The 25,486-nt window shown below is 55.4% G+C and overlaps 1 protein-coding gene and 1 long non-coding RNA gene across 3 annotated transcripts in view; one reads left to right on the top strand and one right to left on the bottom strand.

The window, feature by feature from the left end:
* ELAVL1 (ELAV like RNA binding protein 1) overlaps positions 1-21,275 on the top strand; it is a 35,060-nt gene extending 13,785 nt beyond the window's left edge. Inside the window, exons 3-6 of one of the 2 annotated variants that reach the window (XM_070622880.1) lie at positions 9,608-9,711; positions 11,524-11,677; positions 16,420-16,645; positions 19,733-21,275. In XM_070622880.1, coding sequence (XP_070478981.1) covers positions 9,608-9,711; positions 11,524-11,677; positions 16,420-16,645; positions 19,733-20,057 — 809 coding nt within the window. In that variant the 3' untranslated portion in view covers positions 20,058-21,275. The remainder of the gene's footprint in view (positions 1-9,607; positions 9,712-11,523; positions 11,678-16,419; positions 16,646-19,732) is intronic. The other variant, XM_070622879.1, reaches the window with a different exon arrangement.
* Positions 631-11,524, bottom strand: LOC139083817 (uncharacterized). The gene is made up of 2 exons (XR_011540775.1): positions 11,060-11,524; positions 631-1,190 (listed from the first exon to the last, which is right to left on the bottom strand). It is a non-coding gene; the product is annotated as an uncharacterized lncRNA (long non-coding RNA).
* Positions 21,276-25,486: the final 4,211 nt, after the last annotated feature.

The following is a 25,486-nucleotide window of genomic DNA, read 5'->3' as shown; positions in this document are numbered from 1 at the left end:
TGGCCCCACGTGTGGAAGGGACTCTGGCCAGTGCCCCGCCCGGGGCAAGCCCAGGCAGGCCCGTCCCTGTCTGTCTCCCCAGGCTCACCGCAGAGCGCTGGGACCCCACCGGCAGCCGCTCCTTAGCTTTGGGCCGAGCTGACTATGCTCAGGCCATGACCTTGAACATGTGAAACGCAGCACGCTTGGACTCAGCGGGGCGGGGAGCGGGTCAGCAGGCGGGCTGTGGGGTTGGCAGGCCAGCTCCAAGCCCCGCTCTCCCACTCCCTCGAAGTGTGACCTCCAAGCCTCAGTGTCCCCATCCATAAAGTGGGCTGGTGGCTCCTACATCCTGGTGCTGCCTGCCTCATAGGGGTTTGCAGAGCCCAGTACCCAGTAAGGCCCTCCGCACAGAGTGGCCCCGTCCTGAGAGCCATGCTTCCAGGACTCTGGAGGGAAACATGGGAAGGCCGGGTCGTCTGCCACCCCTCCTCCTGTCTGCCCTGGTGCGCTGAGGAAAGGACAGTCCCCTGGGAGGGCTCTGGCTGCCACCCTGGGCTGTGGGTCTGTGACTCCCTACCCTGAAAAATCGTTTAAGAGTAAAAAATGATTTTTAGTGTGGAAATACAATAATATCTTATACGATTCAAATTGGCATAAAAGTAGAGTAATATATTGAACCCCTGTACCCGTTGTCCTGCTTGTCGCCTTGGCCTTTGCCAGCCGCGTGAAGGTGCCTATCCTGGGACGACCCCTGTGGAGGCTGTACAGGGATTCGTTCATCTGAGGGCAGCTTTGAACTCAGAAGTCTTTTAGGGACCCTTCCAATTCTGAGAGCCTGATTTCATAAACGTCTTCTAAAGAGGGACTTGCAATCGTACACAAAATTGAGCAGCGTTAGAATGTTCTCGAAGCCACTCTCTCTCTCCTGTTCTGGGAGACTATCCTGAATAAGAGAGGCCTTGTTCAGAGGGGTTTTGAAATTCTCCGGTGCTGCTAACAAGTCTTGCCTTTGTCCTTTTACGTTCTGGCGGAAGGGAATTTTCAGCACCCTCGATCTTCCTGAGCATTGCAGTCTGGGTTCGCAGGCATTCTCACGGTACCCGAGTCTTTGTCTGTTCACTTGTTGTGATTGTCAGAGGAATGTGAGCTCTGTTGACAGGAACACCTGGATTGGGGAGATTGGCCGGGAGACGACTGGTTTTGAGAACCTGTAAAAGCAACGAAAGTGTCATTTGGAAATTATTTCAGTTCAGAAACAAACTTTTTCTTATCTTCGGGCAGGATAAGCGTGGCGCACCAGGAGTTGTGGAGTAGGTGGGCCTGGCCTCACATTTCAGCTCGGCATCTTGCTAGCAGTTCTTAAATTTAGTGAATGTAGTTTTGTGACAAGCTTACTGCCTTCTCTCTTTTCCCTCCTGCCACCGGTGTCTAGAAGCTTCGCTGGCTGGTCCTGGGGCCACAGCCTTACGTTTCACCGCCCCTTTGTCCTTTAGTCCACTGCCCTGGTGGACCCTGGATTGTGGATGCGTTCGTCCAACTGCTGTCTCCTGGCCGAGCTCAGGCTGCCCTCCCCAGAGAGGGTCGCACATCCTGGCAGGTGTCCCGTCGCGTCAGCTCCCCAGCCAAGCTCAGCTCGCAGCCCGGGCTCTCCCCGGCCCCACAACAACCTTTTCTGTGCCTTTTCTCCCTCAGGCCCCCTTCGCTCTCAGCTGATGACCGCCTGCTACTTCACAGGGAAATAACAGCCATCTCCACCTCTGTCCTGGATCCCTTCCCTTCTTGGCGTCCTAGGAACCTCAAGCTATGCAAGTACCCACTTCTCTGGGTCTCTCCGAGATGGCCCCGCCAGCGTTCAGACATGCTCCAGTCTCTGTAAAGAATCCTTGCCGAGACTCCCGACTTCCTCTAGCTCAGGGTTTCTCCACTGGAGCACTGTTGACATTTGGGGCTGGCTAATCTTTGGTGGGGCGTGTCCTGTGTGTTGTAGGATGGAGCAGCAACACCCCTGGCCTCCACCCACTAGATGCCAATGGCACCTTCCGAGTTGTGAAAACCAGAAAATGTCCCCAGACGTTGCCAAGTGTCCCCTGGGGGACAGAATCACCCCTCAGGGAGAACCACTGCTCTAGCTCTTGTCCTTCCTCTCCTGCCATTCGCAGAGCTGTCAAATCGACTCTCTTATCTTCCTTCTAGAAGCTTCCTTCCCGTGGCTTCCATGAACCACCCTCCCTGGCTTTCTCCCACCTCAGAGGCCTCGCTCTGCCTCTCTTGCAGCGCCTTCCCAGCCATTGACTTAGGCGGTCCTCGTGGTTATTCCAGGCCCCTCCTTCCTCAGCCTAGACAGGGGTGAGCGGATGCAGCACCACCGCTTACAGTTACCCTCGGTTTGCCGCCTCTCCTCCAGCCAGCCCTCCTGCGACTCCTCAGCCCCCAAATGCAATGTTTTCCAAACTGACCTTGACTCTCCCACGAGCCAGCCACTTGTTTCCCAGCAGCCCCATCCTCGCAGATGGCACCACTGTGCACTCTGTGGCTCCAGTCAGAAATCAGAGCATGACCTCTGCCGTGTGTCCCTGGCATTCATCCTTCTGGATGCTTCCATCCCTTTTCCTCCATGTCCCCTGCCACCATCCTAGACCAGGCCACATCGTCTTCTGCCTGCACAGCGCTCTAGCCTCTTAACTGGCCGCCTGTGCTCCCTCCAGACTGCTCTCTTCACCACGGGAGGAGTCTCTAACCCTCCAGAGGTGACCCTGTCACTCATCTGCTTCAGAAGCCTCCAGTGCCCAGGCCCGCTTGCTTTAGGAGCCTTCCTTGGCCTGACCTGGTCAGTGTTAGATGCTTCTCTTCCTGGTTCCCATAGCAACTGGCAGACCTGACCTGGGTTTCTACACTGCACTGAAGTTGGAACTTTTTAGTCCAGTAGGTCTATATGGTTCTCAGAGACAGAGGCCCTGTTGTATCCCCTAGATGTGGCTATAATCAGTGTTTGTTGAATGAGTGAGTGAATGAATGTAGGGATTGGAGGAAAATGCAGATCAGCTTGGACATTGATTTACTCAGCAAATAGTTATTGAGTGCCGACCATGGGCCAGGCACTGGCAACAGGAGGAATGAGGGCCTGGGTAGTGGCTGGGATGCCAGAAATGTGTGACATGCTGGCCTCAAGATTCAGAGTGTTTCCGGCCATCCCGGCCCCAGCCCCCGCATTGGGGACGTGCATTTGTTGCTGCCTGTTCCATCCACAATCACTAGCCAGCCTTACTGTGCAGCTCTGCCCTGCTCTCTGTCCTGCTGTCTGGTCCCTCTCCAGATGCCATATGGCCCACGGGGGACCAGGAGCCAGCCTCCGCCCTCCCGGACTGTCATGCTGGCCACTCAGTCCCCAGCCTCCAGCCCATTTGCTCAGCTCTGTCGCATTGCCATGCATCTCTGGTCAGGATAAAGCCCATACCGCTGTCTGTGTACCCAGGTCTCCTGGGGACTGTCCCCTCCCTCCAGCCGCTGCACTCCCACTCACCCTCCAGGGGCTGGACTGAGCTGCTTGTCGTTTCCCAGACATGCCCTGCTCTCCACTCCTGTGATTTCGCAGATACTGTTCCCTCTGCGGGAATGCCCTTCCACACCTAGCCAGCCTGACCACTTTTTTGTTCATAATGTGAATCACCTTTGTTCCTTAAAAATAAGAAATTTCATATGAGATAAGCAGGAAGGAAAGTTCAGATTTCCCACAATTTCACCACGGTTCGTGTCCTTCCAGGCTTTTTTCTTTGCATATTCATGGTTGTAAGCAATCATGTGCTTTTACAAAAATGGGTTCGCCCCACCCAAGCTGTGCGGGAAATGTTTCTTCCTGTATCTGTGACCATTTTTCTCCATCACTGACCACAGCTTTCTCATCATCATAACGGTGACATAGTATTCTGTTGTGTGGAGGTTTTTTTTTTCCCTGAGGAAGATTCGCCCTGAGCTAACATCCGCTACCAACCTTCCCTCTTTTTGTATATAAGCTGCCACCACAGCATGGCCACTGACAGATGAGTGGTGTAGGTCCACGCCCAGGAACACTGCCAAGGCCACTGAAGCAGAGCACACTGAACTTAACCACTAGGCCACCAGGGCTGGCCCATGTCGAGGTTCTGAGTCTTCAATAGGTTGTAACCACTTTCCCATATTCATAAGCCCTAGTGAGATAAATATCCTGGCACAAATCTTTGCTTGCTGTTACTTCTGTGGAAAATCTCCCTATAAGTGAACCAGCAGATGGGAGAGCGTGTACCTTTAAAAGCTCCTGAGCCGCATCTCCAGCTGCCCTCCAGGGGGTCTCCCGTTTCCATGCCCTTCCACCCTTTCCATGCCCTTCCACCTGGCCCTGCCTTCCCCTAGGCCTGGCGAGATTTCTCATCTTGGCCAGCCTGGGTGGAAAATGACACCTGATCCTGATGATGATTCGCATTTCTAGTAAAGTTCATCTTCATCTGTTTCCACAGGTTTACTGGCTTTTTGTACTTTTTTTATAAAGTCCCTTTCTTCTCCTTTGCCCAAACTCCTTCCTGTTTCTCATTCATCGCCTGATTCATTCACTTGTCCGCCAGGCCCATCTCTCCCCCGGTGAAGTCTTCTCTTGAGCCCCCACAGACCTTTGAAGGAAGTACCCGCTGCGCCTCCCCTCCCACATGGCAGAGGAGCGCCTTGTCCGTGGGGCGCTCCCCTCCCTCAGCCCTGTACCCCAGTCAGAGAAGCAGGCTCCTGTCCCTCCACATTTCCACAGGCCACGCTGAGCAGTGACGCAGCCCCCAGGGCCCTGCGCAGCCAGGCTGTCGGGCAGGGGTGGAAGTGTGCATTTCTGAGCTCCTTCCAGATGATTCTCCTGCGTCCTCCCCTTGAAGGTATTAAAACATTACAGCTGGCTGCTCTGGTCTGCCCTGGAGTCATCTCTTGGTCTTAACCCTAAAGAGAGAAGAATATATTTGGAGATGCAGGAGCACTGGCCCGCGTTCGCCCAGGGGTCGCCTGACACCGCGTGAGGGCTGCTCGGCGCCCAGGCAGCCTCAGTGTTCTCCAGCCAGCGCCTCTCGGGGCGCCGGCCCTGACCAACAGCAGCAGCTGGGGAGCAGCAGAAACGCAAGACCCAGGCCCCACCCAGGCCCACGGCATCAGTCAGCCTGGGGTGTTGGAACATCTGGTTTTACCTTCCCAGCGGGAGGGCGATGCCCAGGCAAGTCAGAGAACCGGGACTGAGAAGCACTGCTCTGTGGCCAGAAGGGCGGGTGGGGGTCGCTCTCCAGGGTGGGGAAGTGAGAGCTGGGGGTTGCGCCGCCTCTGGACAGCCCTAGGCCTCAGCCCCGGGTTTGCTCATCCTTGATGCCTTTCACTTCTGCTGCCTTCCTCCTTCGTCTCGCACCCCTCCCCCTCTACCCCATCTCCCATCTGGGGCTCTGGCTGCCCCCTACACCCCAGCCCCCACTCCAGGCAGGCCCGACCTTCCTCAGCCCCAGCAGCCTGGGCGGGATCCACGCTCTACCCCCCACCAGACCCCCAACCTCCCTCTTTCAGGGCTGATCTTCCATCGCCCCTACAGGGGAGGGGGCAGGAGAATCATCTGGAAGGAGCTTAGAGATGCACAATCCCACCCCTGCCTGACATCCTGGGCCCTGAGTCATTGCCCCAGCCTGGAGAAAGGGAAATGCGGAGAAACCGTGGCTTAGAGGCTGCTTTGGGAGGTGAGGGCCCTCTGCCAGGCACCTGCTCTGACCACCGACCGGCAGACCCTCCTCTCCTCGTGTACTTCCGGCAGCAGCTCTCAACCCGGGCTGGACCTTGGAAGCCACCCCACTCCTGCCACCCGACCCTCAGTGCACTTTAATTGGTCCGGGATGTGGCCGGGCCATGATAGTTTTCAGAGGCCGCCCTGTGATGCTAGCAAGCAGCCGAGTTGGAGAGCCATTGGTGTCTAGTGATGGCGAGGATGGAGTTGGGCGCTCAGCCACGTGTTAGCACTTTAGTCCACGGCCCCATCTGGTGGGTGAAAACTTGGGGCTGCCGTTCGTGCCTCACCTGCCTTCCCTCTGGCCACCATCGGGTGCCCACCTCAGGGGACAACAGACTCTGAGGGACAGAGCCAGCCCCAGGAATGGGGGTGTGCACAGCTGCTGCCTGGTGCTGTAGGGAACTTGGGCCCCTCTGGAGCTCCCTCCCACGTTGGCCCATCCAGAGGTCCCCTTGGTGGGTCTTTCTTCTGCCGGTTGTGCCCTGGTGCATGCCGTCCCCTGCCCTGGTCCCGCTCACAGGCTTCCCCAGGGCTCTGCACCAGCCTCGGGCCCACCGTGTCCGCTCTCTGCCCGGCAGTCCCCTCCGGGGTGGTCCCCTGGCTCATCTCGTTCAGCCGCGCTGACCACCCTTCATTTCCTGGAACACACCAGAGGCCTCTCCCCCTCAGAGACTTGGCACGTGCTCTTCTGTCCGGAATGCTCACCCTGGCCATCCCGAGCTCATACTTCACATCTCTCCTCCTCAGAGGGCGCTCCTGACCCTGCCTACCAAGAGCCCGTCTGTCAGTCCCTCTCACGCCACAGCGGAGACTCCTCATAGCGCCTGTCCGCCAGCTCTGTTCGTTGTTTCTTGCTGGTGTGTCCGCCTTGCCCCGTGGGATGTATGTTTCGTTAAGGCACAACCGTCGTCCTTCCTGATCCCCATGAAAGCCTTAGCCAGCCAAGCCCAGGGCCTGGCATGCAGTACGTGCTCAGTTAATACGCGTCGGCTCCCTGGGGAGGACAGGAGGGGCAGCAGGGCTGGGAAAGAGACAGTGGCCATCTGGAGTGTGTGACTTCCTAGGTGCCATTGGCAGCTACTGGTGATCAAGGAGGTCACCCTGGAAGAGTGTATCACGGATACAAGGGCCAAAGGCAGAAACTTGGGGACTTTCTCGATGGAATAGGCAGAGGACGAGGAGCCTGAGGAGGGACCGTTGAGAAGGAAAACCTGGAGAGAAAGAAAACCTGGCATTTTGTCACATCCTGGAGGAGGCAACATCTCAGCCAGTCAGCAGTGCCCAGTGCTGAGAGCTCAGGGGCAGCAGCCTGAGACTGTCAGTGGGGTGGCCCTCGAGGGCGTGGGCAGCCTTGGTGAGGAGGGTGCTGGCAGTCAGCAGTGACCACCCCAGGAGGCCAGCTGGGGCCCCAAGCACCAGAGTGGTGAGGAACTGGGAACTGGGGCTGGGCAGGGCCGTGTTGATAAGCTGAGGGGAACCGGCTGCGGCTGAAGACATGGCACAGGGCCTGGGCCCGGGTCCTCGTCGGCATCTGCTTTTCCCAGCGGCGCTTAGGTCCCCAGTGAGACAGGTGGTCCCAGTTGGGCTTGGCTTTGTGGGCGGAGCAGAAAGACAAGGAGACCCAAGTGCACTGGTGCCAGCCAGAGAGGCAGAGGAGTCATAGGGCCTGGGCCTAGGAGGGCGGGGCTGGGAGGCTGGAGCTGGGTCGGGAATCGTGCCGCGGGCAGTCTGCTTTCTCAGCTTCATATTGCTGCTTGGCCCATCTGCAGGGACCCTGAGGGTCCCGACCTGGAGCCCACTGTCATTTTCCGAGCTGCGAGTCTGACCCTCCTGCTGGATGAGCCCTGGACCCCATGGCACTGCTCCTCCGGGGGTCCCCACTGTCTACAGCTCAGGACTGGAGTCTCTGAGACCCGTGGAGCTTTGTTAGAAATTTGGGTTTGGAGGGTCAGGTTTTTTTTAAAAGAAGAAAATGGCCCGTGCAGAATTGCAGATAATCTCTAGCTGCTGCGCCTGAAGGAGGGAGAGCCAACTCCTCAAGGCCTCCTTAAGCATGGGCTGCGCAGAGGGACTCCCTCCAAAGGCTCCGGACGGAAGGGGTGGGGAAACATGACCCCAGAAACCTGGCGACCCGCTGCGTCAGCCCGCGGTCAGGTCAGCCTGAGCATGGTAAGGCCCGTGCATGCACCCCTGATGTGATGTCATGAGAAGAGGGTCCTCCCCAAACCTGTCTCCCAGGTCTAACCGCGAGCAAAACATCTGGCAGGCCCAGATTGAGGGAGATTCTATGAAATTCCCACCCAAGCCACCTCCTTGCTGTCAAGGTCATCGAAAACAAGGCAAGTCTGAGAAACTGACCCAGCCCAGCGGAGCCTAAGGAGACATGACAGCTAAATGTCACGCGGGGTCCTGGGTGGCATCCTGGGACAGAAAAGGACATTGGGGGAAGCTAAGGTCATTTGAATCAAGTATGGACTGTAGTTGATAATCTATCAGTGCTGGTTCGTTAGTTGTAACAAAAGCAGCATCGTAGTCTAAGATGTTACTAATGGGGAGACTGGTGTGGGGTTTATGGGAACGCTTTGTGTTATCTTTGTCATTTTTCTTTAAATCCAACAAATAAAGTGTATTGATTTATTTTTTTTTAAGTGGCAAAACTGGGTTAGGCTTTCCCCCGGGTTCCAGGTCTCATCTTCAGCCAGAGGGCCTGGGTGTGGCTGGCACCGTGGGCTGAGCCAGTGTTCAGTGTGGCTCAAGGCCTGCTCTTGTTTCTCACCTGCTCGTTGTCGCCCTCCGCCACCCAGAGGAGTGGTTCAAAGCTCCGTGCGGGGGGCCTTTGTCTCGCTCACCGCTCGCTCGCTCTGTGCGCAGAGCAGTGCCCACCAACGTGGGTGTGGGTGTGGGTGTGGGTGTTGATTGTTCTCCAAGCCTCCCCCTGCTCCTCCTGCAGTGAAAGTGTTTGACGAGGCCTCTGTAAGGCTCCTTCCACCTCCGACCCCCCGCCGATGCTTCCCTCTGAGACCCCACAGCCCCTCCCCTGCTGGGCTGCGTCCCTCCCATGTGTCCAGTGGGTGGTCGCTCCCACCGCTTCTGCACTTTTCACACACAGGGATGGGGACACCCTGCCTGTCGCCCTGGATGTCTTTGGGAAGAACTCAGGTTTTCGCATCTGCTAAGGCTCCCCCAGACTGTAGCTGATGATGCTGTCACAGTGGAGGCTGCTGCCCTGGGGAGCCCTGGAAGCCTGGCTAGGCTGTGAGGGCGGGAACTTCTCTCGGCTCGGGCTTCTCCTTGTGCTCCCCAGCTGGGTCACAGATTCAGGAAAGGAAGGGGAACTGACGCTGGGTGGCGCCGGAGCTCAGCAAGCCTTCCCGCTCTGGGGACGCAAGTGGCAGAGCAATGCCTACACACAGGCAGCTGGTCGTCACGAGGCTCTCCCCACCTGCCGGTCTTCCTCCTCACTGCGACCATCCTCCTCGTACCCCTACAAGGCCCCCTTGGAGCCCCACAGAGCGCCCACCACCAGTGGGACCGTTCATTGTCGTTGCTTCAGTGATGGGGTCCCCAGGGTGCTGTCAAGTATCACAGTGTTTGTTTATAGATGACTTTTTTTTAGTTACAAAAGTAGCATTTGTTCATTGCGGAGAATGTGACAAATAAACCATCGTATGGCTTGTCAGCACCGTCTCTAGCCCCGCTACCTGGCGGCCGTGCCTCCAGCGTTTCAGTGCATTGTCTTCGTTGTCTTTGCTGACTCGCCCTTGTGAGCCCAGCGGGACATCTTCCTGTTCGTCCCCCGGGCGCTCTCGCTCGCTCTCGGTCGGTTTACCGATGTCCACCTCTTCCCCGGCACAGGACACAGCTTGGGCTATGGCTTTGTGAACTACGTGACTGCAAAGGACGCCGAGAGAGCAGTAAACACACTGAACGGCCTGCGGCTCCAGTCAAAGACCATTAAGGTGAGAGGCTGCACTCACTCCTCGGTCATGCCTGTCCCGGGTGGAGTGTGTGCCGAGCCCTGGCCTGGATGCGCGGCCCCCTTGGTCCCGTCGCTGCCGAAGTCATCGTCAGCACGATGCTGTCAGAGCATCGGAGGGGGCTCCCGTCTGCTCGGAGTCAAGGCATTGCGGGTCAGATGCATGCAATGTGGTGCCGGTCCACAGCCTTATGCTGGTGGCTCATGGCCTTCTCAGCCCCCTCCGTGAAGGGAGGGTCCCCATGCAGTGCACTTACACAGGGGCCTGTCTCCTCTCCTGGCCGCGATGTTTCCATCCCGTGCCGAGCCCGGCCCTCCTGCCCGCTCCCGGCTTCCTGCAGTGGCGGCTGTCTCGTCCCCCCGGCCTCCCTGCCCAGGTCTCCCTTCATGCCCCATCCCAGCCAGTTCATTCAACACTCACGTAGCAAATGTTTATTGAGCACCTACTGTGTGCTGGACAGTGAACAATGCAGACAAATCCCGCGCCCTCATGGAGCCGTGTGCACGCATGCAAACAATAAGTGGGAATATGGAAGCCACGTGTGGCAGAGGTAAGTGTCACGGAGGTGCTTGGGGGGAGGTGACGTGTTCTGTGGGAGACTTCATGTTGACTTGAGGGAAGAGACGGAGCTGTGGAGCGACCGGAGGGGGTGTCTTGGGCAGAGCGTCGGCAGTGTCACTCACAGTGCAAGGGCTGTGCTGATTCCTGGGCTGAGTCGGTGAGTCCTCCAGGTCTCACAGGGCAGCTTTCCTCTGCCTTCTTGTTCTTGTCAACCTGCTGCCACCTACCCTCCTTTTGTCGGCCCGGGGCCCCACCTCCCGTCCCCAAGTGTCAGTCTTCAGGCTCCCGTGATCTGGGACAGCTCCTCCCACAGGCAAACCTTATGTTTTCTCACCCTTCACTCCCCACTGAGCCCTCCTTTGGAATATGCCACCTCCTGCTGTCCCGGCCGCACCCCCAACCTGCTTCCTGCAGCAGCCTGCAGCTGCTGTGCCCACCACCCCTTACCCGCAGACCTGGCAAGTTAGCTCTTGTTCCTGAGACGCGTGCCTGCCAGTGTCCACCTGAAGCCACTTGGAATGCGACTGTCCTACCTGAGCCTTTGGACCTGCCAGATCCTCCCACCCCGTCCCCCCCCAGGAAGCTGCCCCTCTGATTCACTCAGGCACCCAGAAGGGTCTCTCCTGGGACCTGCTCAGTGGCAGCGCTTCCTCGGCTCATCTGAGCTCAGAGCCACTTGTGTGCCTGTGCACTCCAGGTCCCGAGGCTGCGGCTGGGCCTCCCGAGTTCCATTCTGCAGAGTGGGCTGGGAACCCGAACTTCCACTCACCTGCCAGGGAGGTCTTACAGTCTGGCTGTGGCGGCGCATGTTCAGCTCAGAGGCTGGTGGTCCGTTCCTGCCGTTAAACTCTTCATGATCTTGAGTGCTCGGTGTCTTACCATCCCTGGATAGGAAGGCACTTGCTCATTGGCAGATTTGCCAGGCCCACCTTGTGCCGTGCAGGCACAGGATGTGTCGTGCGCTCCCTGAGATCGGGAACTCGGCCCATGGCCCCTCGCCAGGGGCTGGGAGGGCTGGGCGAGAAGACGCTGCCGAGTGCCCAGCTCTCTCCCCGGCCGCTGTGAGCTGCCAACACGCGCTGCTGCGAGCGATAGATGTCCCGAGGAGGACAAATAGTCCTGTGTGTGATTTCCTACCATAGGGCAGCTTTTTCTCACCCGAAAGTTTGACACCCTCCCTCGATGCTCGGCCCACGCACTTGCCCAGACTCCAGCAAGCGGTTTTGTTTTAAGGTGTCGTACGCTCGCCCAAGCTCAGAGGTCATCAAAGACGCCAACTTGTACATCAGCGGACTCCCGAGGACCATGACCCAGAAGGACGTGGAGGACATGTTCTCTCGGTTCGGGCGCATCATCAACTCCCGGGTCCTTGTGGATCAGACCACAGGTACGGCGGGTGGCCTGGGTCACACGGTGAGGTTCTCCTCTAGCTGGGGGGCCAGGTTTCCTGGGGAAGACACACCACTGTTAGATTTTCAGTGTCATTAGTTATTCCACCATTGAGGACAGAAGCGAAATGAGAAGGCGCTGGCTTTTGTTGTACGAGTCTGGGAAGATAAAGAGCATGAAAGCAGCCCATGTGTTAGGCCAGCATTTTATGATGAGAGCAAGAGATTCTGGCACCTTCCCTCGGGTGCCCGCATATCCAGCCTGGCCTGTGAAGGGGGTGACAAGGCCACTGCTCAGCCGCTCGCCGCTGTTCTTGCTGCAGACGACAGCGTGCAGTGTGAGACTGTCCTCACTCAGGGTCCAGAGGCCCCGCAGCTTCAGGGGTGACTGCTTCCGATGAGTGTTCTTCCATCCTCCCCCGCACAGAGCTCGGAGCAGTGACCTCCTTTCGCTGACAGTCCCGGCCACTTGGCTGGCCCCTTTTGGGTCATCTCAGTTCAGGACATGAGCAGCTTGGGCTCCGGGCTTTGCATGAAGCAGTCAGGCACAGCTGAGCCGGGGACCCACGCATGCCTGCAGAAGCAGCCCCAGCGGGGCAGGAGACGCAGTCCAGCCCTGATCAGGTGGCCCGCCTGCCCTGTAGGCCCAGGGCCTGGGCTCGGGATGCCCCCTGCCAAGCCCTGAGCGTCGCTCCGTCTGGGCCATCCCTGCTTCCGACTCCTCAGTTCCGGCCCAGCTGGAGTGGGAATCTGCTGACAGCTAGAAAGGAGGATTTGTGCTCGCAGAGCTCAGGGAAGCCAGCGGAATTGTCTGCAGGGGATTTTTATGTTCACACAGCACACAGCGTGCTCAGCAGTCCCTTGGCTGTGGCATCAAAGGAGACCCTGGGTCGTTGGGTCACAGGAAGTCGTAGCTCTGAGGCAACCTCCTTTCCCAGAGACCAGCCACACCCCTGGGAGCAGAGCGGCCTTTGCCCTTGGCGCAGACAGGCAGGGCCTTCCTGTCCTGTGACAGACAGGGGTTGCAGGTGCACACATGTTTCCCACGTCCCCTCAGCCGTGTGCTCTGAGGCGGGTGGCCTTGTCACTTGCCCTTCCTTCTCCCGCCGCAGCTGTGGCAGCCCAGCTGGGCATGTGCTGGCCTTGCCTGCCGTCCGGCTCCAGGACTAGGCCAGGACCTGGCCTTGAAAGGACTGGACACAACATGTCCCCCAGGAGCCTGAGGAGGAGACGCGGCTTCTGGAGCCTGGTCCGAAGGCACAGGTCATTGGCATTTCGTGGGAGCTCTGCCTCCCCCCAGCCCCCGTGGCCTGGCCCAGACCCCAGCTCCAACACCAGGCTACACTGGAGGGACGTGGGCTCCACCCAAGCCACCTCCTCCATTCACACCTTCGCTCTGGGCTGTGGGGTGGGGACGCCGTTTCCTTGGTGTAAACCCCCTCATCCGCACCAGAATAGTTTCCTGTGGTCCCTAAAGCCCCCCTTACTTACCTTCAGGTACCAGTTGAGCAAGAACAGTTGGCTGCACGTATTTCTTCCCAGCCCCACCTGCATAAGAGCATCTACTGGGCCGCCTGGGGACCCAGAGAGGGTGACTGTGCTGGGCCACGTTCTGCCTCCACATCCTTTTTAGATTCCCCAAGGACTGCTGTGCCTCTGCTTGTCTCTGTTCAGCCAGAGCCCAGCGCCGCTGAGCAGCACCTGGCTCTCTTGGGTCAGAGTCCACCCACCCCGGGAACGCACCCGGCCACCCAGCTTTTGTACCCACCATCCCGAGGGAGGCCACTTCTGCAGACAGCTCCCCTTGTCTGTCTGCTGGGGATTTGGCCTCACTTCCCTCTGCAAGGCCACTGTCTCCTAGAGGGTTGGGGCACCTCAGGATTGCCCCCAAGACTCAGCCTGCTGCACAGGACCCTCGCTCTCCCTCAGGCCTCCCTGCCAGCCTCTGCCACTTGCACAAAGGGCCTGGGACCCCCACCCCACACCTCTGTCTGTCGTGGAATCCTTGCAGGTGGGCGGGAGGGAGGCAGAGGGAAGGCAGAGATGAGGGGGTCCCAGGGGCTCCCTCTTCACAGCTCTCCCCTGGCCTGGGGAGTAGGATCGGAGAGCAGAAGGCTGAGCCCCCGGGACTGTGAGCTTCCAGGCCCTCCCTCTGCTCTAGAGGAGGTCACCAGCCCAGGGCTCCTCTGCTGGGCCAGGCTGCTCGGTGCTGGCACCCCATGGAGCCCACGAGGGGCCGGGACAGAGGAGAGCGTGGCAGACAGACTTCCGTGTCGAGTTTGCCCCCAGATGACGTGCCTTTGAGGGTTAAAGAAACGAGGAAGCTCCTAACCTCCCAAGCTGATGGAACTTAATATTTTTTTTTTTAATTTCTTTCCTCCTTCATTTTAATTGTAAACTTTATACTTTACTCATCGGGAGATCGTGCCATTTATTAGTCTCTGCTCTTAATTCTAAAAAACACTAGAAGAAAAACGGAACCATCTTGAAAAAGTAGACATTCATCAGATCGTTTAGTGAATTTACATTCCCTGATGTTCAATAACGTTCTCTTTCTCTTTCTGGGGTTTTCTTCGTTTCGCTTGGGCAGTTTTCCTTTGAAAGTCGTTTTACACAAGCAAACGGGAGCCCCGCTTGCACGCACACTTTCTCTCTGCTTGGTCGCAAGGTCCTGCTGCATCGAATGGAGCCGCCGCCCCGGGGCAGCTCTCGGGGAGCCCACCGACTATGCTTTCAGTCCCATTAGCCTCGAGTTAGGTTTCTCTTCAGTTTTCCCGTCTAAGCTGCTGTTCACGCGTTGAAGAGTCAATAAAAACAGTGTGTGCCAAGTACGTGTTTTCAGGTGTTCCTTCTGAACTGAAATTTTAGCATGAGCTCAGGCTCTGGAACTTTCCTGGCACAGGTGGGAATTGCTAGGTCTGAGCTCACTGAGTCAGCCAGTGTCTCTGGCTGTGTGAATTTGACGTTTATATGTAAACAGTAGTGGAGCCAGTGCGGGGGCAGCCTTGAGGCCACTAGGAGCCTCCGGGCTGGGGGAACCCCCCAGAAGGAGTTTCCCAGTTGGAGAGTTGGGGTGTGGGCCTTAGGGCTCAGCCTGGGGCGTCCACGGTCGGTGATCATTGTAAAGAAAGAATCTTTGGCCTCAGGGTCCCTGACTGCTGTCGCCTCAAACAGGGCCCACAGTGTCGCGTCCACGTCAGGCCTGAGGTGGAATTCTAGGCCCAGAGGGGGTGACCGTGCCTTGCACTGATGCTTGTCATCTCAGTGCCCCACCTGGGGTGCCTGCATCTCTGCATGTCCCTCCATGGCCTCTGGGCCAACTGGGGAGACCCATGCCCTGTGCCCATCATGGGGACAGTTGGTGAGACCCTGTGGGAAACAGTGCTGGGACATAGCTGACTGGGGGACGTCCCTGTGCTCACTTAGCCGGTGGCCCTAGCCCAGGGCTGTCATGCTTTGATAACTGTCATTCACCGCGTGCTCAAAGCCTTTGTCCAGAGAAGAGAGTGCGACTTAGGATGGCCTGTGACTGGCAGTCGAGAACTTGAGTGTCCAGGATAGGGCTGTCCCTGTTGCCTCCCCTGCCAGGGCACTCCTGTGACTCCAGCCCAGTGACGTCGCCCTCCTCTGGCCCTCAGCTGTCACCTCCCCACTATACTTTGCCCTTCACGCTTGACCCCAGTTTCTTTTCCCCAGGAGGAGGAGCCAGGCCTCACCATGGCTCTGCATTCCCTCACCCTAGCCCCACCCCATTCCTCGAGGTGTCCTCATCGCTCCCCCAGGCCCAGAATGTGGATGGATGGGGTGGAGAGTGGCTGAGCCCTCTCGCATCCAGTTTGCTCGGATCTCACTCCTACCAGGCTGACCCAATGCTGCCTTCTGCCCTTGGGCCCTGCTCTCAGGCAGCCAGGTCCAGGGTCACGTTCTCGCTCTGTCGAGGGTTTGGGTTACAGCAGGGACCCAGGGATGGCCTTCGGGTGGCTCAGTCTAACTGCCAAGAGAAGGCGCCCTCCCAAGGCAGCCGGAGGCCGAGCCGGGGGGGCCTGGCCCTTCCCATGCAGGAACAGGACCAGGTATGGAGTGGGCCTACGGCAGGTCTCCCAACCCGCCCAGGGTCTGTGGGCATGTTTCAGCACTGCTGTGTGTGCTGGGGCAGTTTTCTGGGGCAAGAGTAAGTGGCAATTTGGGGCCCGCAGGGGGTCTCAGGACCTTACAGTGGTGTATGCAAGAGATGAGTGAGGGTTCGGCAGCAGGTGTCCGGAGAGGCTTGATAGCAGGACTCCATGGCCCGAGGGAGTCTCGGGGGACACCAGAGCCCTGGCAGATCCCTCACCCGGCCCTCGTCATCCGCCTGCTCCTCAGCACGTCTGTGTGCCCATGCTGTGGTGGGCACCCGGCATCGAAATAGTGGTGAAGGATGTAATCTCCTCTAACGTGGCTTTTTTCAAGAAACAGGTTTGGGTGTCTGTTTGGGATGTCTGTCGCCAAGATATCTTTTGGCACCGAGACTGTGGAGTTGGTGCCTCAACTCAAAAGAAAGTCTGAAACCTTAATCTTTTATTAGTCATTGGGTTTTTTTAAATTCATTAGCGTCCATATTTAGGTTTCATTTTTGTTTATCTCATTAAGCAAGCATCCAGTCTGAACCACAGTAGACTGACTGACTTGACTTTTGCTTTTCAGTTTGAAAACTCCTTGCATTTTTTCCCCCTAACTCCATTTTTGTTGGTTTGTTAAAAAGGTTTGTCCAGAGGGGTTGCGTTTATCCGGTTTGACAAACGGTCGGAAGCGGAAGAGGCAATTACCAGTTTCAATGGTCATAAACCCCCAGGTTCCTCCGAGCCCATTACAGTGAAGTTTGCCGCCAACCCCAACCAGAACAAAAACGTGGCGCTGCTCTCCCAGCTCTACCACTCGCCAGCCAGACGGTTCGGAGGCCCCGTCCATCACCAGGCGCAGAGATTCAGGTGGGTCAGGCGGCGGCGCGCTCCTCTATCCAGCCGTTCCCAGCGGACCGGCTCTGCTCCTTAGGGCGGTCCCAGCCCGGCTGGCTGGGTGACCATGTGCGATGGGGACCGCTGGGCATGCCAGGCCGATCGCGTCAGAAAGCCACGTTCAGAATCATTTCCACCTGCATCCAGAAGGTGTCTGTGTGACAGCTGTTTGTTTCCACGGGCATGTAGTTTTTAATTGCCATCAAAAAGTGGGTGCCAGCTCCAACCAGGCCCCAGGGAGGGCGTGCCTAGCGCTCCGGTGTCCAGTTTCTAGTGACACCACAGTGGAGCCATGAGTTTGAAAGATGGTTCTATGTGACAGCGAGAGCTGTCCTGCCAGAGTGTTTGAACAGGCGGGCCCAAGGCAGACCTTTCCCGTCACCTGGCTTGTGGAGTCGTGTTGGGATCTGAATATTACACACCTTCTGTTTAGAAGCCCTGTCCTAGAGGTGGACAGTCTTCCCAGAGTCCTGAGTCTTTCCCTATTGAAAGTGATTCTGGTTGCCAGGATCTAGTAGAACAGAGACACTGACAGTCAGTAACCTGGACTCCAGGATCCCGGGTGAACCACCTCTCGAATAGCGGAGACTCCAATTTCGGGGCCGTTTTGTTTTGTTTCTGTCAAAACTTCAAGAAGTGGCCTGAGGGCTTATCTCGGGTGTGTTAAGGATTTTTCTCCGCTGCTTTTCAGGTGTCCCATCTTTGTTTTAAGCAGTGGGGGTGGGTAAAACCCTGCCCATTTCCACAGGTGCCGATTTGCGAGCTGTTATTTTCCCAGGCCAGCGATCCAGAGTTCTCAGCCCGGCCCAGCTTCCAAAGCTGGCCTTCTTCCTTCCCTGGCGTTTCTAATTTAAAGACACAGGCGGGGGAAGGGCTTTGCACAGAAGCGAGCTAAATCCGCTTTTGAAAATCAGGTGACGCCGTGGGCATCACCACCGACTGGGCGGGATGTGTGGACGGCAGCGTTCAGTGAGTTCCCCAGGAACTCTGGAAAACCAGGGAAGCTTGGAGGAGGAGAAGGCACAGTAACATGGAGTGGGGAACAAAGGGAGACGAGCAGGAGCAAATGCTGGTCAGGCAGGAAAGGGATCGAGATGGCCAGAGGGACACAGCGAGGAGAGGTGGGAGGAAGAAGGGGAGGGAGGGCAAAGCCACCACCAGAGGCAGATAGAGGAGAAGAAGAGACACCCAGGAGAGGAGTTTGCAGTCAGTTCTTATCACGTCGGAAAAAGGCCCAAATAAAGGAAGAGTCAGTTCCCCTTTTGTACCATCAGAGAAAAGGAGGGGTGGGTTTCACGACAGTCACGATGAAGGAAGTCAGCTCCAGTTAGAGGGGAAAGGCCAGCCAACAGTGGTTAATGAGGATGAGTCATGTCAATAAAGACAGTACCGTGTCCCCGCAGGTTCTTTTCAGCATAGTCGCTCTATAAAGACTTCACTGTAATAGCTCGGGTCTGCATTCGATATCCTACGAAACGTGGAGGGAAGGAGGTCTTTCTCCAAGTTGGAGCCTCTTTCCATTCTCATTGAGAACCAGCTTGGCTTAATGTCACACAGGTGCTCGGGTTCCCTTTCCCACCCGCATTTTGGTGGTGCTGTGGTCTCACAGTCGTCCAGACAGACTCAGTACCACTGACAAGCCACCTGAGTCGTTTAACCAACTCAGACATCCCGGCTGGGGCTGTTTAAAAGTATTCTCGAAGATTCAAAACCATGGCCAATAATGTGTCTTGATTCTTCCATAACTGCATGGAAAATAGCCCTTGGATCCGTGGGCTGCAACCTGGGGCTGATCACTCTTCTCTCACATCTGTGGAGAGAGTGAATCTAATTTTTTTTTTTTTTTGAGGAAGATTAGCCCTGAGCTAACTACTGCCAATCCTCCTCTTTTCGCTGAGGAAGACTGGCCCTGAGCTAACATCCATGCCCATCTTCCTCTACTTTATATGTGGGATGCCTGCCACAGCATGGCTTGCCAAGCGGTGCCATGTCCACACTCGGGATCCAAACTGGTGAACCCTGGGCCGCCGAAGCGGAACATGCGCACTTAACCACTGCGCCACTGGGCCGGCCCCTGAGAGTGAATCTGTTGAATGGTGCTAGAAGGCACCCACTTACCCCAATCAGCCCCACAGCTCGAAGCCCGATTTTATTTTGGAGCAGGTGGTATTTCTCTGATTGCATTGTGTGGCTTCACAGATGCTGTGTCGTGCTCAGATATTCTTAAATTGACCCGAAGACTGTTACTTTTTAATTTGTGAAATATCTAGAGGGTCACGTGGCTTCAGAAACAATTTTGTCACCTCCCTTACTCCTTATTGCAACGGCCGCACAGTTGTAGAAGGCTTATTTGTGATGTCACTGGAAGTGTCGCTTTGGAAAGGGTCCCACATGTTTAGTAAAGCTGGGTGAACTTGTAGTTCCCAGCCCTCAGTTCTGCCCCTGGCCCTTCTGGGATGTTCTGAGCCAGCAACAGAAGGTTGCCCGGAACTGTGAGAGGGAATTCCCTTGCACCCTTCAGTGGCCCTCCCCAGGGGTGTATGGCAACCAGACACTGCTGAACCCTCAAAGAGGGAGGGTCGTCACGAGGGGAACGTGCAAAATTGTGGGAAAGAAAAGAAAAAATCTAGTCCCCCCCACACATACGCACATACACAGACATATAGGGTATGAGCAGTTTCTTCCAGGAAGATCTGAGGATGTCACAGCAGCTAGGAGGATGTGGAGAAGCTTCCATCATTTAAAATGTGGGGGGCATGGAATGGCTAAACAGGGCCCTCCCCACCTCTGTGGTGGCAGGGGTGGAGGGAGTGGCTGGTCGGAGGCCACTAACAGGCCGCTGCTCCAAGAGAAGGCTCTCGACCCTGCAGGGAGCCCGCCCCTCCCCCCGCCACCATATTGAAGTCCTCTCGGTTTGTGACTGGCGGGGGTGCCAGGCCCGAGCACCTCACACCGGGCTGTGTAGAGGCCAGGGCCCGAGCTGTCCCCCGCCCGCTCCCCCGCGGTGGCGCGCTGGCCGGCACTGACCTTGACCTGAATGCTGTGCTCTCTGTTTGCTAGGTTCTCCCCTATGGGTGTAGATCACATGAGCGGGCTTTCTGGGGTCAATGTCCCAGGCAACGCTTCCTCGGGCTGGTGCATCTTCATCTACAACCTCGGCCAGGATGCCGATGAGGGGATCCTTTGGCAGATGTTCGGCCCCTTTGGCGCCGTCACTAACGTGAAAGTGATTCGCGACTTCAACACCAACAAGTGCAAAGGCTTTGGCTTTGTGACCATGACAAACTATGAAGAAGCCGCGATGGCCATAGCAAGTCTGAACGGCTACCGCCTGGGGGACAAAATCTTACAGGTTTCCTTCAAAACCAACAAGTCCCACAAATAACTCGCTCATGCTTTTTTTTGTACGGAGTAGCTAATTAAGAGTGAAGAAGTTGAACCTTTTTTGTTAGTGTACAACTCATTTTGCGCCAATTCTCACAAGTGTTTGTCTTAGTCTAAATGAGAAGTGAAAAGGTTTTTATACTCTGGGATGCAACCGACATGTTCAAATGTTTGAAATCCCACCATGTTAGACCAATTTTAAGTTTCTTAAGTTATTTCCTTTAAAATATATATTAAACAGAAATCTAAGTAGACTGTTGACTAGCCAGTCCCTCGGGATGGTGGTGAAACTGAAGCATGCTTTAACTTCTGAGACTGTCTAACACCCGTTTCATTCGCTCTCGCCACAAACTGGACACAAAAAACCAAACGAAATGATCTTTTAGTTCTAGTTTGAGTTTTGAGACTAAAGCCGTTAGACAGATGCTGGGTGTGCGTTCCACCGCTTCACCGTTTTAAGCGATTTCTGCTTTGGTTGACAGGAAATGGCTCTCCCAAGCAGGTTCCATTGCCACCTCCTGCCCACTCAGCCCCCCGGGCTCTGCCCAGTGGTCCTGGCAGCGGCAGCGGGCCCGACCGACGTGGGCCACCACCGGGGAGGGGGCCCACACGCCGGGCTGGGCCGGGCCCTCCAGAGAAGGACACGAACGTATTTTGTAAGCCCAGGCGCCAATGGGAATGGACCAAAGAGTTTCAGGGAAACTCCAGTATATTCCAGAGTCAGATCTAAGCCGCAGGCACGCCTGAAGACGGGTTGCCACTGTGCCACCCAAATTCCTGTCCACACACTGCATGCACGGTGCCACACACATCGGATAACTGTGGTTCACGATCCTCTCTCCAGTTTCCCAGAGCATCGAACACGGCTCGAATGCGTTCAGATCGCTCTATTTTTTAAGAACCCGGAAACATTTGAGCATTGTATCTCTCGCATCCCTTCTCGTGAGCGCTAGACCTTTTTCTACTTTAGCCAGACTCTGTTTGGAATCTCCGCTTTCGTATGAACACTCAGCAGAAAAGTACTTACTTCTTGCCAGTATCTATTAACTAAAAAGCCTTTGATTTGTAGTTTTAAAGATTAACCCTGCAAGTTCTCTTCATAACTGCCTTGACATTTGGGGTTGTTCTGTTCTGTTAATTTTCTTTTGCTTTTTTGTGTTTTTTGTTTGTTTTTACTCTTGCATTTAAGACCATTAAATTTGATTTTGTTTTGCTCGAATTTTGTTTTGTTTTTTATTTTACCTTTTCTTTCTTTTTGGCTAGGGAAGGTCCAGACAGCCCAGCATTCAGGGAGGGTTCATGAGATCTTAAAAAACAAAGCCTTGCCTGGAGACAAAGCATTTATGAGTCTGTGGCGTGAGAACGTGTGGTCACAGATGGCGTTTTGTCAAACAGGGAGCCGGTAGAAAGAGGCGAAGAGAGAGGGCCTGGGGAGTAGGTCAGGCCAGGTGTCCTAGTGTACAGAGAGGGTCCAAACCCGGACAGCCTAGTACCAGCAGTTTTTAACCTCGACGTGAGACTAAAAACGTGTAACCGTAGGCTCTTTCTTGGTTATCGATATCATGGAATTGCGGTATTATTTATCTATCTATCTGTTTATCTATATCTATTTATTTATTTATTTAAATGGAAAAAAAAGTGGGCCCTGGGCACAGCCTTCTCCAGAGCAGGTCAGTGTTCTGAGAAGCCCTTGGATGGTTCAAGGCTGCCCATCCCCACCCCGTGTCTCTCGTGCTTCGTGGAGGGGCTGCCAGCTGCTTGCATGAGCCCCTCAAATTTAAGAGGCTGCCATGCTCTTTTCCCACTAAAGGCCAGGTTCGTACCTGGAGGCCTGGTCTCCTCAGTTGGCCAAGTGCCCCGGAGGACATCCGCCCTCCCGCAGAAGTTTCCAGATCCTAAGTCAAAGCCAGCTTACGTGCCTCCTCCTGGAACCCAGAGCCAAGGCCTGTTTGCCTGGATCCGACACCAAGGGGGTCCCCACTCTGTCCGCCCCAGAGCACTGTTACCCCGGGACCAGGGTGTTTTCCTGAGAGAACACACCTTTCGGGTTGCGCTCGCCTCGGGCCAACGTCTCCATGAAGATGAGGTTCCCAATCCTGAAGGCGACCTTTAAGTCTCCTCGTTGACCCACAGCCCTGCCAGCCCCCGCTAGTGTTCGGTTTCTTAACGAGAAATCTGTCGGAAACGTAAGCTGTGAAGTGTGGTGGGCCTGCCGCCAGCGCTGGGGCTGCCTCCCTCCCCTGCCTTTTGTGTGAACCATATTGATTATTCTGCTGCTGGCGCAGGCGAGAAGGAGACGTGAAGTGTATATGAACCTGTGGACGTTGCCTGAAGTTTCTCACTTCCGTAAAATTCTCTTTTTACGTGGTCTCCACTCTTTGAGCAGCCTTCTAGCTAAAAACCCCGACGCGTTTCTCTGGGAGTTTTAATTAGCCAAACTGTGTGGAAGGATTCTGCTTTTGACCTGTTACTCCCGCCAGGCAGTGTCACTCCCATCGGGGTACCAGATGCTGGCCCTGTGTCCGAAAAGCTCCTGACATCTTCTCTAGGCTTGTTTGCAAAAGGAAGACACCATTTTTTTCTAGTCACAATCCAAAAGAAACTTCTTAAAAGTCTTTTGCATCGATCAGTCGTATCTGTATTTCGCAAAATGAGTGCTCTCCTTTTAGTTGGGGGTTTTGATGAAAATGAATGAAGAGTAGATAATGTTGATTTGTCAGAAGTTTGATTTGGTACATAAATGCCAAAGAGGCTTTGATCGAGTTCTCTTTTGACCTGTGTCGCTTCCCCTGGGGGCTGCTCGCTGAGCCGCTCCGCATCTGTGAACCTGGTTCCAGTTGACTTAGCCCTTCTCCTCCCCTTGGCTCTGCCTTCCTTAGCTTTTCCGGGCGACATGCCACGCTGAGGTTCTCTGTGCTGGCTGTGCCTCTAGTCACATGGCCACCGTCTCGCCAGAATAGCTGAAAGCTGGGCTCTCTCAGCCCGTGGGCAGATGGCGCTGGGTGCGTTCTGCCTTCTTTCTTCCCCGAAGGTGAGTCGTTCCCTGGCCAAGGGCAGCTGCCTTAACCTTTGAGAGTCTGCACTTGGTGTTGGTGCTGGACGGCCAGCATCCGGGGTCTGCAGGGCGGTCCCTGCTGGACCAGACAAGTAGGCGAATCCGAAGACTGTTATTGGCAATAACTTATCCTGGTTTTGCCTCCAAACGAGGGCCGTTTGTGTCTAAGTTGCCGCAAAGACGTGACTTACCCCAGTCCGCTGTCGACCTTGAAAATCAGAGTTGACATCACCCTGCTGTTCCATTTCACATGGGATTCAGCCTGAGTTTATTTCTCTGTGCTTTATGCAGCCCTCCTGGTTACATAGGAGACGCTAAGAATGAGCTGCCGAGGGCCTCTGTTCCCCATCCCCCAGCCCCACCCTCCCCCCGAAATTCTTCCATCTTCCCAGGACTTAAGGCACCTTTTGGGACCTGAGGCAGCCCCGCTGTTCATCAGCTTCCCAGGTCCGGGTCCCAGCTGAAGTCACAGTGCTTTCTGGCGCGTGGCAGGGATAACAGACACTTCCTTACAGTGGCGGCAGAACTTGAATCCCAGACCTCAGGCGAGGGCCACATTTCCAGCCTTTCTCATTCGCCTCTGACTTCTGATGACTGTATCCTCTATTTTCCCACAGCCTTTTCATGACATAGTTCAGTTTTCCGCTTGGTCATTTTTTTTAAAAAAAATTACTTGTAAGTCACCGCAAAGACCTAAGTGAGGGGGACCGATGGTTTGAGCAGTGACATTTCCTTCCACCAGAAGGGAAGGCCTGTCCGTCGGGGGGGCCACCTCTTTACCGCGTGATGTTCCGTTTACAGTGACTTGCTCTGGGGGGCCGCTTCACCAACCGGTTCCCGTGTTGTACGATAGATGGTAGACGTTTTGTATATTAGTGTGTTTTAAGTTATTGATTTGTTTTATATGAAATAATTTATTTTTCAGGTACCATTTTTCATTTTAACTTTGTTTTTACATGGGTTTGTTTTCAATAAAGTATGACACTGCTGTCCAAAAGTCAACAATAAAATGAATCTCATTGTGTTCTTTGGAGGATGTTTATGTAACTAGCTTTTTTTTTTTTTTTAATTATTTTCAGGAAAAGAAAAAAGCCCTTCTCAGTTTTCCATCCCCCCATTTGCCTTTTTATCCTTGTGAATAAATGTTCTTTAGTGTTTTAGGAGGAAAAAGCAAACCTAGATTTTGATAATCCAGAAGATTTCAGATTAATAAAGAAGCTTTGAAAGAAGACCATTTTTCAAAATTTTAGTGAAGTGTGAATATTTTTTGTCAATGGCTTTCTCAAAGAGAATGAAACTTTTGCACCATTTTCAGAGTTTTTATAGAGATGCCAAATTGATATATTTACATGTAATGGAAACATGAAAAAGTTTTATTAAACAATTGTTCATAGCTGTGTAGACATTTTAATTCAGTTTCCAAACCTCTCAAAAGCGTATTTTTGGAGTATGGAGTGCTGACGGTTTGGGGTGTCGCTTACGATTCCAAACGACTCGATTGTCCGAATCCTGACTTCTTTCCACAGGTATCAGGTTTGTGTTAAACACTGTATGTTCACTGTGATTGGAACTGTGTGCTATTTTGGTAATAAATGAAGTGGGATCATTGAGCTGTGGTGGTGTGGGGGTGATGGTGTGTGCCTTACACGCAGCCCACGCTGAGGAAAGCGCGGCTCCCTTCTCCCCAGGTGAGCATGGGCCGCCCTCCGCCAAGCTGTCCCCTGCGTGCCAGGCCACGGTCTTGTCCCACGCGGGGAGGGAGGGAGCCCCGGACAGCCCAGCCCGGAGTATGGGGGGAAGACACCGGGACACACTTCCCCGCGGCCCTCTGCCCCTGCCCAGATGTTGCCCGCTCCCCTGGATGCACTCACGAGCCAGCCCCTCCCCTTGGAGACCCAGAGCCCCCCCCCCCCCCCCCCCCCGCTTCTCCAAGTTCAAAGGTTTGTGGGCCTCGTGTGTTGTCCCTGCTCGTTGCCTGTCCATCTGCTCGCCACACCTGAGCCCTGTGGCCGTTCCGAGGGTCTTCTGACACTAATCTCCTTTGGGGATGGGAAAGCGAGTTCTCAGGCACCTGGAGGCAGGTTGGAGCGCACAGGTCTGAGTGTCAGAGTCTTAGGTCTGAATCCCGGCTCTATCACTCCCCAGTGTGAGATGCGGCCAAGCCACTGACTCTCCAAGCCTCAGAGTCCCCCTCTGTGAAATGGGGTCCCTGACACCCACCCCGTAGGATCCTCATGTCAAGGAGAACAGATCAGATAGGCCACTTGGCATTCCAGAAGCATCCAAGGAGCGAGATTGGGGTCCACAGAGAGAGCAGCCCCCAACGCTCCCCGCCCCTGGCGGGCTCAGCTGGGACCTGTGGATGGTCCCCTCCA

This window comes from Equus przewalskii, chromosome 6, assembly GCF_037783145.1.
Source record: "Equus przewalskii isolate Varuska chromosome 6, EquPr2, whole genome shotgun sequence".
NCBI classification, from domain to species: Eukaryota; Metazoa; Chordata; class Mammalia; order Perissodactyla; family Equidae; genus Equus; species Equus przewalskii.
Note: the sequence above shows the minus strand (reverse complement) of the source record. Positions and strands in the feature narration are given on the sequence as shown.